General features: G+C 32.8%; 4 protein-coding genes across 10 annotated transcripts in view; 2 read left to right on the forward strand and 2 right to left on the reverse strand.

Moving 5' to 3' along the window:
• The window catches only part of LOC115240816 (protein LSM14 homolog A), a 6,843-nt gene extending 5,319 nt beyond the window's left edge, over positions 1-1,524 (reverse strand). The window contains exon 1 of one of the 2 annotated variants that reach the window (XM_029816191.1): positions 1,322-1,524. In XM_029816191.1, the coding sequence (XP_029672051.1) occupies positions 1,322-1,442 (121 nt within the window). In that variant the 5' untranslated portion in view covers positions 1,443-1,524. The remainder of the gene's footprint in view (positions 1-1,321) is intronic. The other variant, XM_029816192.1, reaches the window with a different exon arrangement.
• A 991-nt stretch (positions 1,525-2,515) lies between these two features.
• On the forward strand, positions 2,516-5,903 carry LOC115240813 (cytochrome c1, heme protein, mitochondrial). The gene is made up of 8 exons (XM_029816186.1): positions 2,516-2,813; positions 3,822-3,869; positions 4,120-4,268; positions 4,344-4,476; positions 4,559-4,723; positions 4,965-5,078; positions 5,199-5,333; positions 5,416-5,903. Exons 1-8 carry the CDS (start codon positions 2,742-2,744, stop codon positions 5,524-5,526), a joined length of 927 nt encoding a protein of 308 aa, XP_029672046.1. The 5' UTR covers positions 2,516-2,741; the 3' UTR covers positions 5,527-5,903.
• Positions 5,904-6,213: 310 nt separating this feature from the next.
• Positions 6,214-9,611, reverse strand: LOC115240815 (ubiquitin-conjugating enzyme E2 variant 2). Of its 2 annotated transcripts, none has more exons than XM_029816189.1 (4): positions 9,319-9,611; positions 8,679-8,821; positions 8,072-8,197; positions 6,214-7,988 (listed from the first exon to the last, which is right to left on the reverse strand). In XM_029816189.1, the coding sequence occupies exons 1-4, from the start codon at positions 9,341-9,343 to the stop codon at positions 7,848-7,850; spliced, it is 435 nt and encodes a 144-aa protein (XP_029672049.1). In that variant the 5' UTR covers positions 9,344-9,611; the 3' UTR covers positions 6,214-7,847. The 2 variants fall into 2 exon arrangements, with proteins under 2 accessions (XP_029672049.1, XP_029672050.1); XM_029816190.1 differs by lacking the exon at positions 9,319-9,611 and adding an exon at positions 8,896-8,984.
• Positions 8,850-20,216, forward strand: part of LOC115240812 (tyrosine-protein kinase Src64B) — a 53,153-nt gene continuing 41,786 nt past the window's right edge. Inside the window, exon 1 of one of the 5 annotated variants that reach the window (XM_029816181.1) lies at positions 8,850-8,867. The gene's annotated coding sequence lies outside the window, so the exon portion shown is untranslated. Of the gene's footprint in view, positions 8,868-10,714; positions 11,366-20,216 lie in introns of those variants that run through there. The other 4 variants (XM_029816183.1, XM_029816185.1, XM_029816180.1 and 1 more) reach the window with 4 other exon arrangements.

Consider the following 20,216-nt stretch of genomic DNA (forward strand, 5'->3'; position numbering starts at 1 on the left):
TATATATATATATATATATATATATATATATATATATATATATATATATATATATATATATATATATATATATATATATATATATATATATATATATATATATATATATATATATATATATATATATATATATATATATATATATATATATATATATATATATATATATATATATATATATATATATATATATATATATATAAATTCAATATAGTAGATTCCCAAGAATAATATTTGTTTCTTAGATTCGAGATACTTCAAAGTCATTTGTTATGTACATGTTGGATTTAATGGGACAAGAGGATCAAGGGCATATAAACATTCTGAAGAAAGAGACAAACATTCCATATAAGCGTTACACATACCAAATTCAAATTTATATATCATGATCAATAACATACTAATAGATAAACCTTTAAAAATAATATTAAAGCAATAAAAATTGTTCAAAAAGTTTACATAAATTTTTAAATTTGTCGAACTTACTATCTACCAGATAGTAAGTTAGATAGATAATTAAGAATTATCGAGTAACCTAATACTAACCATCGCGATATAAAAATTACAACAGATTTAAGATGGTTTTCGGCGAGTTAATTATAACCGTGATATATATATTGCAAATTGATCTTTAACAATCATCTCAACGATTATCCGATACTTGTGAAGTTTGCAGATTGCTGAGTTGTGCAGATTAAATCACGACGCTTACGAGGCCGAAGGATAGATTTAGCGAAAGGGCTATGCATGACGAGGGAAACTTTCGAGAATCGAACCAGCGTGTCCTCCAGCAAACGTCCGTTACTCGAAGGGACCGGGTCACCGTGACCCCGATTGTTTTGTGGCATGATATGTCTGCCGGATAAATCGCCGAGTACCGGCAACGCTTCGCGAATCGAGTCGTTTTGTTCGCAAAAGTCGGCGACACGACGTACGACAAAGGAATCATAAATATCGATAACGCGAGATGAACGAGTATTGTCATTGTTAATCAACCGCTTTATAACGGTTTCGACAAAGGTTCTCTTCGGTAAAGATTGAAACCGGCTCGCGATCTGGCAGAGTTAAGAGGCGGGAGTCACGAGAAGATGTGACCTCTATGTTTATCCCCGAAAACATGAGACAAATCGCACGAAAGTTAATTACACGATATAATATGTATAATTAAAATCGGTGAAATTATATCGGTCGCGAGGCTCTTGTACGGAGCGAGAAACGAATCGTGGATACTGATCTCTCGGTGGCGTTGGCGGCGGGGATCGTGCATGGTGGATGCGGCGCGGCCGGGACTCCATCTTGGATTCTTGTCGATGCTACTCACCGTTAGCAAGGGCGATCGTGCACTCCTGCGGATCGACGGTGAACAGTCGGCCCTCATAGCGAATATCTGCCTTCGAGATCAAGCTGATCTTCGAGCCCAGCTCTGGCATACCACCGCTCATCTTGACTCTGTCTCCGTCGCGCACTGATCGATGTGATTTAACGGGATTCACGACACCATCTGACGAGAACTCCCAGCTGACAGCAAGGATCGACGACGGACTGCCCGAAGAGCGCCAACAGCGCGCGGCGCATGCGCGACGCAGTTCCCTCCCACCCCAAGGCGGTCGCTGACATTCGGGAGAATCTTCAAACGGCGATTTTACGCGGATATCAATCGGGACCAATCAGAACGAAGAAATCTTCGCCTCAATTGGCCGATTAAAAGTTTTCGGGCTTGCAGTTCTTAAATCGAACGTGGTCTAGATATGTAAATGATATCGGCCACAATTTTGGTATATATCAATAAATTTAATCACGCGGGATAATTTATAATAAAAGGGATAATTTTGAAATTGATATAATTTCGATTAGTTAGATTTCGATGTAAGAAATAATGCGAAAACAATCTCCACTGTTTATTTACAGTGGAGAAAATTGACGATGGGAGCTTTCCAGCGAAAAACACAATGTCATGTGATTGGTTATTAAATAGAAAAATTTTTATAACTGCGATAGCCAATTACGTGACAGTGTTTGTGTCTTCTTGCTGGAAAACTCCTCGATCTCATCCCTCTTATGTCCGTATCAGACTACGCATTGAAAATTGAAATGGAATTTGACTAATTCTTTATCTTGATTGGTCAAATTTCAATCTTCAATCTTTAATCTCAATCTTCAATGCGTAATTTGATACGGGCTTTATGCAACTTTTATTATATTATTCTAAAATTCTTAGAATAGTAAACAAACTTTGATGATAACGAATAAGCAAACACTGTTTCAACGAACTTTAAAGTTGTGATGTCTTTTGAAATGTCTGAAAATATAAATAGAGTAATAAATATATATATATAATACGAAAGAGAAAACTCAAAAAAAAAATACGGTTAAAAAAAGAAAAATTCTGCGCATATTATGTATCGTGTAAATAATACATACAATTTATTATTTTTCTTTATTATGATATATATTATGTATTATTTATTTTTTATATAATATTTCTGTCGTGCATTATATATGATTTGAACGCGTGGATGTTCGTGGCTATATTGGCAGCCCTGCGTGAGTTCGATCGAGAGTCATCTTCATCTCGATATCCTCTCGTTTAACCTCTTTCGGGGACCCCTTGACCGGTGAAAAAAATCGGAATAATCGCAGAAGAATTTTTGCGAGAGTCGCGAGTTGACTTTTCGTCGATCGCACGGAGCATCATTCACTGACCAGCACACAATTCTTGGCGCATTGCATCTCTGGCCAACATGGCGGCGACGTTAGGTCGGATTTGTAAATCGGGTCTTTTAAAACCGAATTACGGCACCTTAATCGGCCAGGTAAGCGAACGACGTGCGTCGACGACATCGGTGACGTCCGCGTGCGTCTACTCGCGAAAATTCACGCTAAAAATCACGGCGTTCGAGTGTCACAATACTAACGTTAACCGATATTGACCCGAGGGCTCGTCGAGGGTAACTCGTGTCGGCTGCTATGTCACAGCATCATTTCCCACGACATTTACGTCCCACGGGACGTTCGCGCGACGTCGGGACGCCGGCGAAAGTCGCGACGTCGCGCGATTGTAATTTCGTGACGGTTTCGACGATATTTTAATTTAATTTAACAGATGTTATGTAATAGCGAGCGATCAAAAATCGGGATGCTGCCATGATGTCAAATATGTGTTGCTGATATACTTTCAATGCGTGGTCGATAACGCAGGTGAACGTGTATTATCGTGCTCGCTATCACATTGAATAATACTTAATATACATGACATGATCTTATCGTCTAATTGAAAGAATAGTTATATCTATTATCAAGTGTATGTGTGTATATGTGTGTGTATGAGTGTGTGCGTGCGCGTATGTGTGTGTATTGTATAATTGTAAATTTTGAATCAAATATTATTTTACTTGTTACTTTGGAGCCCATATGTACCCTTTATTAGACATATTTTTCTCTAATTTTATTATATTAATAGTAACATTTATAAAAATTGAAAAAATGTAATGTTTGCAAGTTCAAATTTTTTTATTTATCAGCAGGTATTAATGTATCTTTGACTTTATTAACAGAGAGTACATAGTTGATTATATACAATTCAGTTTATTGATCTATATATAAATAATAAATATCATATGAGAAATATATAAATGAAAGATGTGTTTATAAATTTGAAATAATTGAAGTAAAAAATCAAATTGATCAATATGTGAGAAAAGAAAAATAGAAATATATAAAAAAGGTAAACACATACATAAAGTAGTATTTATTTCCCCCTATTTTTATATAAAATATGTTATGTGACTTTGTTATTTGAACTTTGAATTTTGTTTTTGCAGACCAACAATTTCTCCACTGTGAAAGATTGGTCTAGGGGTCGGAAAGTGGTATGTGAATTTAATTTATCTTGATTGAAGATATCCTCACCTTGTCCCATTCCTCATCCATCAAAAACACATTAATTTTGTGTTTTTTTCAAACTACATGTGTTAATAGTAAGTTAGAGTATTTCTCATTTGTTTATTTACCTATATATCTTTAATATGACAATGTTATTATGTAACATGTGCCAGTAGCATTATATATACTATACTGCAAAAAAGAAAATAGTAATATGTATAACATTTTTAATTACAGTTATTAACATGCTTAGGAGTAACAGCCGGAGGCATCAGTGCCTTCATTTACGCTTTAGATAGCTCAGTAAGAGCTAGCGATTTGGTAGCTCATGCACCAACATACAAATGGGATTTTTATGGATGGTTTAATTCATTAGATCATGCTAGGTGCGATTTTTTAGCATATAGATATTAGCCAAAATGAAAATATTACTATTGTTATTAATTTATAATATTTTATAGTATGCGGAGAGGATGGGAAGTCTATAAGAATGTATGTGCTGCTTGTCACAGTTTGCAATATGTGGCATACCGTCATCTTGTTAATGTTACTCACACTGAAGCAGAAGCCAAAGCTCTCGCGGAAGAAGTCATGGTATATTTTATATCAATTACAAGAAATCCATTTCATGTAACTTGATAGAATATAAAATGTAATTGTAATTTTTATGATATAGGTGGAAGATGGTCCTAATGATGTAGGAGAATACTTTAAACGTCCAGGAAAATTATTCGATTATGTACCATCTCCATATCCAAATGAAGAAGCTGCTAGAGCAGCGAACAATGGTGCTTATCCACCTGATCTATCTTACATACTCAATGCCAGGCATAATGGAGAAGTAAGTCATTTCTTAGCAGTATACATAGAAAGAGAAAAAATACGATTAAATCTATTAAATCTATAATGATTTCTTTTATGTGTAAATTTTTTGTTAAAAAAACATCGACTTTTTAATTTCTTTTCCAAAACTTTTAACTCGATTGTATAGATAATATTAAAAATATTATATATGTATTGAAATTTTATTATTTATTACACATACAAATAACTTTTATTTGAAAATGTATTTCATATTTCAGAACTACATTTTCTCCTTATTGACCGGATACTGTGATCCACCAGCTGGTATAAATTTGAGAGAAGGACAATATTTCAATCCATATTTCTTAGGTGGTGCCATTGGTATGGCACAGGTGAGTCCAATTTATTTTGTTTAAATAAGAAATGTTACAATTAGCGAGATTTTGAGTTTTAAATAAAATAAAAAAAAGGAAAGAGAAAACAAAGATATTCATTATTCCAATCTTTTATAGGCTATTTATGATGAAGTCTTGGAGTATGAAGATGGTACTCCTCCAACTGCCTCTCAAATATCAAAAGATATTACCACATTCCTAATGTGGACTGCCAATCATGAATTTGATGATCGAAAACGAATGGCTATCAAGGTGAACTGAATATCATATATTTTATTTTATTCTAATATATTATATCTAATATATCTTATCTTAATTACTTTATTATTTGCAGGCTATTGGAATAATGTCAATTCTCATTGCTGCTTCATTATATTTCAAACGACACAAGTGGACGACTATAAAGAGCACAAAAATAATGTTTATTCCTAAAAAATACCATTAGCTATCATGCTGGAAATTAACTCGGCGATGTTAGCTATTGCTGGTATTGGAATGTAGTTTCGCAATTTAAGCAATGTATCCAGCAAGTTATGGCTCCTTTCTGAAGATTCAATCTTATTCATATAGCATTTGACATAAATTGAATTGTCAATTTGTCATCACCAAAACTATTAAATTATACATTGTACATAGCTATATATCAAATGGAGTCCATCGTCTGATTTAAATAAATTGTTAAACATAAAGAACATCTATTTTCTTTAATACGATGTTCATATGCAATACAAATGACGATCTTCAAGCAACTCACAGAATATAAGTTTGAGTATATTTATGAATATTTCAATCTGCAAGAGAGATTAAAGGATATATTTTAATTTGATTGAGTACATTATTTCTGTCGATTTTTGGTAAGATCCAATTATATATATTTATATGAGATTCTGTATTATAACATTTCTTACAAATTACTTGAAATTTTATTATTACGAATTGTTATCTAAAAGCATTCTCTAAGATTACATAAGTAAAGGCATGTTTTCAAAATTTATCCAAACGTATATGTGTAAAGTACCTGCACACACAAATTTGAATATATAAAGTTATTTGATTTTGATGAGGTGTCAATTTGTTCAAGACTTAAAAAGAAAGACTGTTAGAACATATGGGTAAGAAAAGAAAACAATACTCTTTTCTAAGGAAATCATTTTATTCTCCTTAAGCTTGACTTCGTCCACATGGAGTTCTTAACTCGTTACTCTTTCAATAGGATGATTTTTAAATTACACTATTATATTACCGATAGTGTAATACTGAAATGCAAAGCGGACAAAGAGGTGTGTATATTTCGTGCGCATGCACCGTATGTTTGGGTAATCGAAAATTTTTTAATTACACAAATGTGAAGATATTTTGAAATCTACTTTGGTGGCATTTGCTTTAGTCTAAGGTATAAAGATTTCGATTAATTGGACGATATAAATCTCCAGACGACATCATAATATTTTATATAATTATGCTCTTGCTGGAACATAACATGTCATTTGTCGGGAATCATCAATAGGCTGCATACAATTTAACTCTTTTTCAGTAATATATAATGCATATAATTTATAATTGTAATTGCACTAAAGGTGAGATAGATCTGATTTTGTAACAATGAATACGCAGCTTATGTATTTTACACAACGTGTTTAAGAATTAGAGGTATGATTTTTTATATTATAATAAAATTATATAATTAAAATATAATTGTATTCACAATACATCAATCATGAAGCCTGGATCAAATAGTAAACAGAATATCTATATATACATATATTACTAATCATGTTATATTTTAATAGATATAATCAAATATACATACACATACGGGTAGCGTGTATATTTCCAATACACATATATTCAAATACAATACTAAATAAAAGATCTCGTTTATGATGCTTCATACGTTGATGTACTTTGCCATACAACATTATGTATCATTCACCATATGAAATATTACAAATCAAACGTTTATGTATGTTTCATTTACGGAGCGACATCTCGACGATTACAAAAGGTAATTCGTCTAACGTGAGAGGCCGTTTCTAGGATATAACTTGCCAGATGCACGCAACATATGCACGTTATTTCGTCAAAGAACGCCAGTTGAAATGGTACGCAGCATGGAAAAGTAAAATGAATGTACAAATTTACGATTTAGAATTTACAAATTTTCTAAAACATTACTGAGTGAGAGACACCTCCACAAGAGATGAAATGGCACTTACGCGCAAACAGAAGAAGTCTTAAAACGATTCACAGTACCAGACGTTATCTTTCATCTCGTTAAAAAACTTTAAAGGCATAAGTTATATTCTTACTGATTATCCATTTTATTACACAGTCTGTGTCTCCAGTTTTAAGATTCAAAATATGATTTTTTCACTTTACATTGTACTAGCTTGAAAAGCTGGAGCAGAGTTCCCGTAAATCAGATCATACATGAATGAAATTACTAATTCATGCACATATGATAGTATATTTGCAAAATTAATCTGGATTTGTAAAGAATGCTATATTTTTAATGAAAAATTTTGATAAAGAACCAGCTGTGTTTAATATAAATATTTTGTCAACTTTTCTATCTATACATGAACTTGGTACACTCATTCAACTTTCCAAGCTATTACCTCCTTTCTTTCACAAAGTTGTTTTTTTTTGTTTCTCTTTAAACATATATTTTTAGCGGGCACCATTTTAATATCATTTGGTACCTTCATTATAGATCTCACCTCATGCTATTGCAAAAAGGAAGATGTCTCTGTTTGTATGGGTAGGCTAAAAAGTGCTGCCTTCCGGAGGCTGAGAAAGTTTCATATTTTCTTTCAACGTCATCAAACGACGGAGTTCTTGAAGAACTGTTTTAATTGTGTATTCCCGTTGCCATTTTGCAAGGACCGGTACACTGCGATTATCCACCTTGTATGCAAATTTTATTTATTATCCTAAGTATATATATTTTTATATTACTATAAATGCACATAACAATCTTATATACTTACAGCTCCAGTAGCACTGTTAATGCAATTCATATTGATTCTGCTTAAAAATCTTACATTAGGTGCATCATCTGGATATCTTTGACCACAATCAATTTTCAGACTATACATCCTATTTTCATATGGCGTCTAAAAAAAATGTATGAGCACTAAATTATACATATTTTATAAGTCCTTGATGTTCTATTCAAAATATCCATTTTGATGTAATCAATTCTTATAATCATTTTCTGTTTTAATGTAAAATTTATACTTTTTTTATATATACATATTATCATTCATATTAATACCAAAGTATATTTTTATAACATTATATTTGCTATAAATTACATATTTAATTATCATAAATGTAATATCTTTGCAATTTATATCAACATAAAAAGAGTTTTGGAAATAGTTTAGCTAATGAATACATATTGCTTGACTTTTATCCAGGAGAATTTGTAAAAATATATTTGTTCGAATACAAAAAAATGATAGATTGATATTACAATTGCAGTGGAGAAAAAAAATGATATAAAATTTTTCATTTATATAAATATTAATATTTATATCATATATATATTTTCATTTATATATTTTTCATTTATATAAATATTAAATATCTTACCCTAGGTGGCCCAATTATCATACCAGTCCAATGCGTGAGGGTCATGTCATCGTCATTCTCTAGACCCCAACTGATCGTGCCATCGCCCACACCTTTCTGGCCTTGCTCCAGTTCTTCCAAGAGGCGGAAGTTTCGGGGCACGACTGAAACGAGATTTATCACGGCTTACATTCTGACAGCTGAAATAATGTACGTATATATCCGCGCGATGATGTACGTTTATACGTGCTTGATACAGGTTATGGCTCGAGGCGGGCATCGAGCATGGTTAACCTCTCACACCGAATCTCTCGCGAGTGATAACACCAAGTCCTAGACCGAAGCTGGAGCGCGGTATCGCGAGAGAGAGAGAGAGAGAGAGAGAGAGAGAAAGAAAAAGATATCGACGAATGGGAGGATTCTCGCGTCTCGTCCTCCGGTCATCTGTTAACGCGAGAAATACGAGGCGGTTTCGCGACATCCGACATCCTGTCAACTCGCGTTTCTTCGCGTACAAAGTACTCGATGGACGTTTAATCCGCGAAAGAAATATCCCGTTCTCTCGAAATGCCGAGTCTTCCGATAATAACGATAACCCGCGCGTCTTTTTTGGCGCGCGCGCGCGCTCGGGTGCGAGCGATCGCTTAACAAAATAACTCACCTACACCGGTGTTGGGCACCGCCATGATCTCTGTATTTCTGCGAAGCGCCGTATTTTTTTCCCTAAAGTACAAGGCGGGCGAAGGCGCACGGCAATGTCACACGTGGGGTTGGCGCGGCTTTTAACTACGGCGTGAGCTTCTCATCACCCGGGACGTCGCGATATCCAGCGCGATATCCTGCAGACCAGATTGCGCTATCACTTCGATACGAAGATATACTTTGCGAAAATTCAGCCAACCTCCGCGCTCCGCGAGAGATCGCCCCGTCTCCATGGACTAGTCGCTCTCTAGATAAACGTCATCGCATTCGTGAGCGAGTCTCGCGCCTCGCGACGACGGGGATCCTTCAAACGGTTTGTTCGTTTCGCTTTTACCGTCTACATTTGGTTCGTTTACTGCTTTCAAAGTCCAAATGTACACACTTATTCCATTTTGAACGCCGAAAATATGGAAAAGTGCAGCTGTAACCTATCGATCTATCTCTTTCTATTTTAATTATATTTTATTATATGTACCAGATTTGTTTCTCTTGTCTTACTAAAGCTTATTTTATTTTAAAAACAAAAAGTATGGGAAAAATATATATTTTAGATAAATAATTTATAATACCAGATTTATACCAGATTTGTTTCTCTTGTCTTACTAAAGCTTATTTTATTTTAAAAACAAAAAGTATGGGAAAAATATATATTTTAGATAAATAATTTATAATACCAGATTTATACCAGATTTGTTTCTCTTGTCTTACTAAAGCTTATTTTATTTTAAAAACAAAAAATATGGGAGAAATATATAGTTTAGATAAATAATTTATAATAATAAAACATACTAAATAAAACTTGTTAAGAAAATATATATATACATATATACAATATTTATATACTTTTGCAATTGCATAAATAATTTTAGCAGATATCGATAGGAATTCTTTGAAAAACTGTTTTTTAGAATTCTGTATGTGTGTGTATTACGTTAATTATTAAAGAGAATTTATATATATGCATCTTGAAATTATATTAATATCGACATTCATGCGTAATTAACTCATAATTAGTTTCAATTATTATAGGCTATTATTTGTCTTTTTAGGTGACGCATTTCTAGATGAAAATTAATGCAGGCTGACTATTAAAATAAATACGATTTTCATATTGTTTTTATGTATATTACTTTTGTTTTATGAAAACCATGCTATTTTTTCGATATTAACAAAGAAAAACAATAATAATATCCGTAGTAAAAGTTATATAAAAAGTCTAAATAATCATGACAATTTTTATATTCATATTTATGCTAAATCTTTGTTTTTATTTCCAAATAAAGAGGAACAAATGTGTCCGAAATTTCCAGAGACGTTCGTATCCCGTTCCTAAACCGAAATCTAACTTAGAGCGTGTTCTACCTATCGTTTGCAGCACTCGCGAGCATGGTCTGTCTTCGTTTAACTTTCAGTGAACGACACGAACGAAATAATCTCACGAGTGTTGCGAATGTCAAGTGGAACGTGCTTCTAGTGAACTTGCCATACGCTGTGGCGCGGAGAAGGAGAGAGGGAGAAAACGAGAGAGCGAGAGAGAGGGCCAACGAACGTCGCTTATTGGTCGAGGTCGCGCGGTGGGGAGATGAGCGTCGCGCGATGGTGGGGGAAGCGACGTAAGGAGCAGTGCGCCATATCGTCGCCGGCCAGTTGCGCAGGAGCACTCGTGGGTAGCGCGCGAGCGCGGGTGAAGGTAAATTTTTCTCCCCCTTTTCCCTCCGATAAGATGAACGGCGCGCGATAACTCGTCAGTTCGTGTTCCGTGTACGGGGTGCATTTGGTCGCGCGATGCGATGCGCCGTGTGAGCGCCGGTTTTGTGATCGCGAGAGAGACGACGACGACGACAACGGCGTGCCGCCCGATGCCGGCGGAGGACGATCATTAAAGTCCCGTGTGTCCTGTCCGACGTTTGCCGCCTGACGTGGATTACTTGAAGAGAGCGGTCGACAAGTGCGAGGGAGAGATACGCGTGGAGAAGTGCGAGAGAACGGCGGACGACACGGTGGCGGTGAGTAACGATTATTGTATATGTTTGTGTTTTGATCGCGCGTCCCGATGGTACAGCGCGAGCGCGCGTCGTCGCAATTTCGATTTTAAGAGGAGAGGAACGCGTGATAAACAAACGTAAATACGCCATTGACCATTGACCTCTCGAACAGTCGGTTGCGCGAACGAGTTTTTGGATTTCCCCGATCGTCCAAGAGACGAATTTCGACATAGCAGGTATATATATATATATATATATATATAATTCCTCGGATATAATCCAGCTGCAAAGGCGAAGGACACACGGTATGGTGCTCGCCATTAACGACGGTTTGTTGTTCTCGATCGCGCGAGTGTCTCTGCTTGCATGGGGGCGTTACATTTATACGCGATGTGGGACGCTCCTGACATTGATCGTCGTTACTGTCATGTCATTACCGCGCTCACGAATGATTGCGAATGTGATTAGTGCTGATATTAATGGGATTATGGATGCTTTGAACAGATATTTTTGTATATCGATAGTCTCTCTGAAGAGACTTCAATGCTTTGATATTGTGTCTTTTCGGTAAATAAGTAGTTATATCGAGCGTTGTCGCTGTCATTTAAGTAAAGCAAACTTCATTGCATGTATATAATAATTAATAATAATATAATAATAATTATGATATCGAAAGAGATACGCAGAGACAAAACGATTATTTTTTATTGAAAAAAATAAAATTTTACTCTTTTGTAGAATATTTTTAATTAACAAACCTTGTGTTTTACAGAGTAAAATAAAATTTTTATCTATTATTTTGACAAAAGAGATCTTTCCTGTTCTTTTTTCAAGCTATTGTTCCACTTATATATATAAAAATATAATTTTTCGAGAAAAAATATAATAGTCGAAAAGAAATATTTATAATTTGTGTGCTAACAAGTCACAATTGAATATATCAATGTCATCGGTTGACAATGCAATCGACTATTAATTTCCGTTGATTATTAGTAATTGATTGATAGGTGCACCGAAAAAAAATTGATAACTTGACTAAATCCGTTCAACTAATTACCATTTTTTAAATTGAAATATTTAAGTATTTAAGTCAAATATATATCATGTTAGATTTAATATGTCGTATTTGACTTAAATATATAAACATTTCAATTAAAAAAATGGTGATTAATTGAACGGATTTAATCAAATTAACAATATTTTTTTCGATCGTTAAAATTACGATTTATGATCGTTTTTTCCGCTTGTATATTCTCGTGTATCGATCGAATGTTCGTCATAATTATTAGTAATCTGTGGGGAAAATATTGGAGGGGAAGGGCTCTTTCTAAGTTTGCTTTGTTTTCATTTAGAAGGGCGTAACCGGTTAATCGCATCTACACGGAAATCCTTTAGAAAGGAGCGTTCTATCACTTACATTTGCCTGAAGTTGACATGACTTTCTTGCATTACGTTAACCGTAATTTATGTGCATTCAAACTTGCACCCCGATAATTCACGAGACATTTAATCGCGCAAATGGAGTATTGTAAGTTGGAGACGAGCGTATTCGACATTTCCTTGATTAACTTTCCGATCGATGCTACAAATTTGCATTGTACATACTACAATATTATTATAAACATACATATTATTATAACATACATAAATATACATAAATAATAATAATAAATATACATATTATTATATAACATACATAAATATTATTATAAAGAATGAGAAAAGGAACTATACAATCAAAGTAGAATTGAATTTCTACTGAAAGCAATATTCCAGTTAATATAGTGACGAATTTACTTGTTAAAATATCGTATTGGAAATAATGCTTTTTAAATCAAATAATAAATTTATTTCATTTTTTATTATTAATTGCTATATTTCTTATTATTAATTTTATTATTCTGTTGCTAATAATATCAAGTCGTTCTCCCTTTTTTGTGCTATTTTGTATGAGTAATTCGCCTAAACAAAGTTAAACAGAGTCGAGAGACGCTATATTAAAGGACATTAAGTGTCCTGTTCGAACTTTCAGATGCACGGATGGAAATTAAATATAACGAGCACTCGATCGAGGCCGGCTTAAATCGACGTACAGATCTGATTTAAGTTTAACCACGGAGCCCTTACAGTCGATTGGCCGACCGCGCGCGCGGCCAACCTCGGCTTAACCTTTAAATCACGTTGGCGGCGAGGTCTCGCTTCCATCGGAAATTGCACGCGTCACCGTGCATCTTTGTGGGATAAATATCGTGCGCGCGCGCGCGAGAAAGAGAGAGAGAGAGAGAGAGAGAGATACCATTTTTTAAATTGAAATATTTAAGTATTTAAGTCAAATATATATCATGTTAGATTTAATATGTCGTATTTGACTTAAATATATAAACATTTCAATTAAAAAAATGGTGATTAATTGAACGGATTTAATCAAATTAACAATATTTTTTTCGATCGTTAAAATTACGATTTATGATCGTTTTTTCCGCTTGTATATTCTCGTGTATCGATCGAATGTTCGTCATAATTATTAGTAATCTGTGGGGAAAATATTGGAGGGGAAGGGCTCTTTCTAAGTTTGCTTTGTTTTCATTTAGAAGGGCGTAACCGGTTAATCGCATCTACACGGAAATCCTTTAGAAAGGAGCGTTCTATCACTTACATTTGCCTGAAGTTGACATGACTTTCTTGCATTACGTTAACCGTAATTTATGTGCATTCAAACTTGCACCCCGATAATTCACGAGACATTTAATCGCGCAAATGGAGTATTGTAAGTTGGAGACGAGCGTATTCGACATTTCCTTGATTAACTTTCCGATCGATGCTACAAATTTGCATTGTACATACTACAATATTATTATAAACATACATATTATTATAACATACATAAATATACATAAATAATAATAATAAATATACATATTATTATATAACATACATAAATATTATTATAAAGAATGAGAAAAGGAACTATACAATCAAAGTAGAATTGAATTTCTACTGAAAGCAATATTCCAGTTAATATAGTGACGAATTTACTTGTTAAAATATCGTATTGGAAATAATGCTTTTTAAATCAAATAATAAATTTATTTCATTTTTTATTATTAATTGCTATATTTCTTATTATTAATTTTATTATTCTGTTGCTAATAATATCAAGTCGTTCTCCCTTTTTTGTGCTATTTTGTATGAGTAATTCGCCTAAACAAAGTTAAACAGAGTCGAGAGACGCTATATTAAAGGACATTAAGTGTCCTGTTCGAACTTTCAGATGCACGGATGGAAATTAAATATAACGAGCACTCGATCGAGGCCGGCTTAAATCGACGTACAGATCTGATTTAAGTTTAACCACGGAGCCCTTACAGTCGATTGGCCGACCGCGCGCGCGGCCAACCTCGGCTTAACCTTTAAATCACGTTGGCGGCGAGGTCTCGCTTCCATCGGAAATTGCACGCGTCACCGTGCATCTTTGTGGGATAAATATCGTGCGCGCGCGCGCGAGAAAGAGAGAGAGAGAGAGAGAGAGAGATATATCCGGTGAGATTGGCAACCACGAATTGGTCGCGAATCTCGTAAAAGCTGGAATTATGGAGCAACTTTTTTAACACATTAGGCATCTCCCGCAAAATATAATTTTAATTTTATTAAATAAATCTATTTAATTTTTATTAATTAATAAACTTTACGAAAATTCAATTGAAAATTGCATATCGAATGCGTGATTTTTGACAAATATATTCTTTCAAAAATATTTTATTTTCTATCAATTTTTTTTATTGATTTTATTTTGTATTATTAAGTTTTTATTAATTTTATTTTGTATTAATTTTTTTTTCTATAATTTCTCACACATACAAGGTTGATTATATTAAGTGTATATTAATTAAAGATACACATATTCAATTAATTTACTAATAATTTTAATAGTTTTTATTCACAATACTCGATATGTTTATATATTTTGTTATGCAGCATGATATATCATTTGCTATATGGAACATAGTTAATCAAGTTGTCACTTGTGTGTATTGCATTTACGAAGAAACATTTCTTTTTCCTACTCATATATAGTTTCATTATTAGCCGATTAGAAATGACAATCGCTGTAATTGTACAATTTATGTCATAATCGTACAGTGATATTTATATATAGAGAGATTACTCTCTTTTTAAACAAACGGTCTCGATATATTGGAGCAATTCTTTTCTATCCGTTTTCAATGTGTTTTATTTTATTTTTTTTTTTTCCTATAAACATATATACATGATCGTGTTGGAGAGCACCCTTCGCGTACATGTAAGTGTAACAAATTATTAAAATTATTAAATTTTATTTTTCAATATTACATCATACATGTACTGTTGTGTGATATGCATATTTTATTTTTGTATTATATTAGGTACTTAAAAATATCATAAATAAAAATTATACTGTCTTGCAAATTAATCGAAGACGGTTAAAATATTTTGTTATTAAGAATATTCTCAATTTTTATTACACATTTTCAGCATAAATTATATATTTTTTTTTATTCAACAGTAGACTATTGGGTGTAAAAATATTAATCGTCATATGATATAAATAAAATACTTGTAAAACAATACTCATCATTAACAGTGAAATGCGTTTAAAATGATAAATGGTGAAATTTTTTTCATTTCTTTATTCGTGTACTTGGCATTTTCTTCGCAAACTTTCCACGATCGTAAATTCATCATTACGCACGGCGATCGGCACGCGCACACATTATGCTCTAGAAGCTTTCACCATTTGCTATGCTACACGAATGTTATCGTTCGTATCCGATATCATTGTACCGCGTGGAACATTAATCAGGAGTTGCGCGATGTAGAGATAAATTCATTTCGTGCTCGAGAGTGCGCGGCAATGAAAAGGGAAAGGATTCGACAAAACACTGATTTTTATTACTTTTGCAATTTTTATTTATGCACAATTAATCGCAGGTTTCTCGAAAAATGTCTGTCTGACGGAAATAGCACAATGAATAAATTTAAGGCTTGCAATATTTAAATGTAAATTTTAGACTATATATATATAATGTGAAAATTCTGGAAAAATACTAACAGTTACGTGTTAAAATATTTACGCGCTTATTACAGATTCCACAATATCTCTTGAAATGGATAAATTTTTAAAATTCATTCGATGATAGTTTCATGCAAATATGTGAACATATATGAACATATTTAATATCTCTTTTTCCTAATTTGATTATATAATATAGTATAAATGTATATATTTAATTTTAACTCTTTAAAATTAAAGGCCATGATTTTTAGATCGTATAATTGCATGAAAACGTGACCCTTTGCATCTTTCTTCGAGCGATGCTCGAAATGAAACATGGCACAAAACAGCTGCCTGCTGACGCATGAATGGTCGCCTTATAAACTTGACATTTTATGAAAGCAAGTTTTTTTTACGATCGCCGACGAAAAATAAAATACGTTCTCCTCGCATCGCGGCTCTCACTTGCACTTTCATCGCGTCATCTGACGAGTATGCGCGAATTTACTGTCATCATACATCTTATATCAGCTGTTTCTGTAATGTCATATATTGCGTGCGAATAAATTAAATTAGATAAATCATATTCCAATTTTGTAATTATCCAAAGTTCGACTAAAAGATCGCCGTGTTGATTTTTATGTCACATTCACATTGACGTTCATTGTACATGCGACTTAAGACCATATTAGCGTTTTATCTGAGACACGCTATTGCGAATCAGTCTTTATTAGAGATAAGAGAGAGCAAAATTTCTCAAGTTTCTTTTTTTTTTTTGCTTTTATTCTGAATTTTATTTATACTTTTTTCTTCCTCCTGTTTTATTTATAATTTATACTCCATATATTTATCATGTGAATTTATTTTGTGAGACTATTGTCTATGTGTTTTAAAGCTGGAATTATGGAGCAACTTTTTTAACACATTAGGCATCTCCCGCAAAATATAATTTTAATTTTATTAAATAAATCTATTTAATTTTTATTAATTAATAAACTTTACGAAAATTCAATTGAAAATTGCATATCGAATGCGTGATTTTTGACAAATATATTCTTTCAAAAATATTTTATTTTCTATCAATTTTTTTTATTGATTTTATTTTGTATTATTAAGTTTTTATTAATTTTATTTTGTATTAATTTTTTTTTCTATAATTTCTCACACATACAAGGTTGATTATATTAAGTGTATATTAATTAAAGATACACATATTCAATTAATTTACTAATAATTTTAATAGTTTTTATTCACAATACTCGATATGTTTATATATTTTGTTATGCAGCATGATATATCATTTGCTATATGGAACATAGTTAATCAAGTTGTCACTTGTGTGTATTGCATTTACGAAGAAACATTTCTTTTTCCTACTCATATATAGTTTCATTATTAGCCGATTAGAAATGACAATCGCTGTAATTGTACAATTTATGTCATAATCGTACAGTGATATTTATATATAGAGAGATTACTCTCTTTTTAAACAAACGGTCTCGATATATTGGAGCAATTCTTTTCTATCCGTTTTCAATGTGTTTTATTTTATTTTTTTTTTTTTCCTATAAACATATATACATGATCGTGTTGGAGAGCACCCTTCGCGTACATGTAAGTGTAACAAATTATTAAAATTATTAAATTTTATTTTTCAATATTACATCATACATGTACTGTTGTGTGATATGCATATTTTATTTTTGTATTATATTAGGTACTTAAAAATAACATAAATAAAAATTATACTGTCTTGCAAATTAATCGAAGACGGTTAAAATATTTTGTTATTAAGAATATTCTCAATTTTTATTACACATTTTCAGCATAAATTATATATTTTTTTTTATTCAACAGTAGACTATTGGGTGTAAAAATATTAATCGTCATATGATATAAATAAAATACTTGTAAAACAATACTCATCATTAACAGTGAAATGCGTTTAAAATGATAAATGGTGAAATTTTTTTCATTTCTTTATTCGTGTACTTGGCATTTTCTTCGCAAACTTTCCACGATCGTAAATTCATCATTACGCATGGCGATCGGCACGCGCACACATTATGCTCTAGAAGCTTTCACCATTTGCTATGCTACACGAATGTTATCGTTCGTATCCGATATCATTGTACCGCGTGGAACATTAATCAGGAGTTGCGCGATGTAGAGATAAATTCATTTCGTGCTCGAGAGTGCGCGGCAATGAAAAGGGAAAGGATTCGACAAAACACTGATTTTTATTACTTTTGCAATTTTTATTTATGCACAATTAATCGCAGGTTTCTCGAAAAATGTCTGTCTGACGGAAATAGCACAATGAATAAATTTAAGGCTTGCAATATTTAAATGTAAATTTTAGACTATATATATATAATGTGAAAATTCTGGAAAAATACTAACAGTTACGTGTTAAAATATTTACGCGCTTATTACAGATTCCACAATATCTCTTGAAATGGATAAATTTTTAAAATTCATTCGATGATAGTTTCATGCAAATATGTGAACATATATGAACATATTTAATATCTCTTTTTCCTAATTTGATTATATAATATAGTATAAATGTATATATTTAATTTTAACTCTTTAAAATTAAAGGCCATGATTTTTAGATCGTATAATTGCATGAAAACGTGACCCTTTGCATCTTTCTTCGAGCGATGCTCGAAATGAAACATGGCACAAAACAGCTGCCTGCTGACGCATGAATGGTCGCCTTATAAACTTGACATTTTATGAAAGCAAGTTTTTTTTACGATCGCCGACGAAAAATAAAATACGTTCTCCTCGCATCGCGGCTCTCACTTGCACTTTCATCGCGTCATCTGACGAGTATGCGCGAATTTACTGTCATCATACATCTTATATCAGCTGTTTCTGTAATGTCATATATTGCGTGCGAATAAATTAAATTAGATAAATCATATTCCAATTTTGTAATTATCCAAAGTTCGACTAAAAGATCGCCGTGTTGATTTTTATGTCACATTCACATTGACGTTCATTGTACATGCGACTTAAGACCATATTAGCGTTTTATCTGAGACACGCTATTGCGAATCAGTTTTTATTAGAGATAAGAGAGAGCAAAATTTCTCAAGTTTCTTTTTTTTTTTTGCTTTTATTCTGAATTTTATTTATACTTTTCTCTACCTCCTGTTTTATTTATAATTTATACTCCATATATTTATCATGTGAATTTATTTTGTGAGACTATTGTCTATGTGTTTTTTTCCGTACTCTCAATCAATTCGTTGAGAAAAGATTGTTCTATTCTAAATCATAAATATTCTCACCCACATTTCTCACAGCTGTTAATTAAGAAAGTTGAATAATCCACTTAGAAAGTAATCTCGTAATACGTTCCGTGTATTTTATATGGAACATTTAATTTTCTGAGCAGACCACAGGGTCCACTTTTAAAGCCCTTTGGTATAATGCATAATTAACGCATAATTCTTATGAACATCGAATTTGCATGGCGATTCATTTCCATAATCGTTCATCATGTCGTGTGCGCAATTAAAGTTAACATCGGACAAGGCATTCCCATTTTGCAACATGGGGAATTCCGCGTGCCATTCTCGTTGCGGAAACCATTATCAGAGGAAGAAGGTGTTCTGTGTACGCGCGTGCTCAGGTTCGAGCTTCCTCTGATAGTCTCGATGCTGATTATAAAGAGATAATAGATATCCCACCGGACGTTATAAGCACGCTGTCACTTCAATTCTGATAGTCCCGCTGGGTTCTATTATTACTCCGTGATTAAAACAATCAACATTGCTGTATGGCTTTCAAAGTCGAGAAAAAAAAAGCTTATTTTTTTTATAATAA

The sequence above is a fragment of the Formica exsecta genome, unplaced genomic scaffold (genome assembly GCF_003651465.1).
Source record: "Formica exsecta isolate Colony F162 unplaced genomic scaffold, ASM365146v1 scaffold451, whole genome shotgun sequence".
In the NCBI taxonomy this organism is placed as follows: domain Eukaryota; kingdom Metazoa; phylum Arthropoda; class Insecta; order Hymenoptera; family Formicidae; genus Formica; species Formica exsecta.

What these genes read in the sequence shown, in the direction of transcription:
- LOC115240815 (XM_029816189.1), bottom strand. Translation starts at nt 9,343, where the DNA reads ATGGCGGTGCCCAACACCGGTGTAG. An exon ending in GGTGCCCAACACCGGTGTAG is followed by an intron (nt 8,822 to 9,318) that starts GTGAGTTATTTT and finishes ATCTCGTTTCAG; the next exon opens with TCGTGCCCCGAAACTTCCGC. An exon ending in TTAACAGTGCTACTGGAGCT is followed by an intron (nt 7,989 to 8,071) that starts GTAAGTATATAA and finishes TTTGCATACAAG; the next exon opens with GTGGATAATCGCAGTGTACC.
- LOC115240813 (XM_029816186.1), top strand. Translation starts at nt 2,742, where the DNA reads ATGGCGGCGACGTTAGGTCGGATTTGTAAATCGGGTCTTTTAAAACCG. An exon ending in CTCTCGCGGAAGAAGTCATG is followed by an intron (nt 4,477 to 4,558) that starts GTATATTTTATA and finishes TTTATGATATAG; the next exon opens with GTGGAAGATGGTCCTAATGA. An exon ending in GTGCCATTGGTATGGCACAG is followed by an intron (nt 5,079 to 5,198) that starts GTGAGTCCAATT and finishes AATCTTTTATAG; the next exon opens with GCTATTTATGATGAAGTCTT.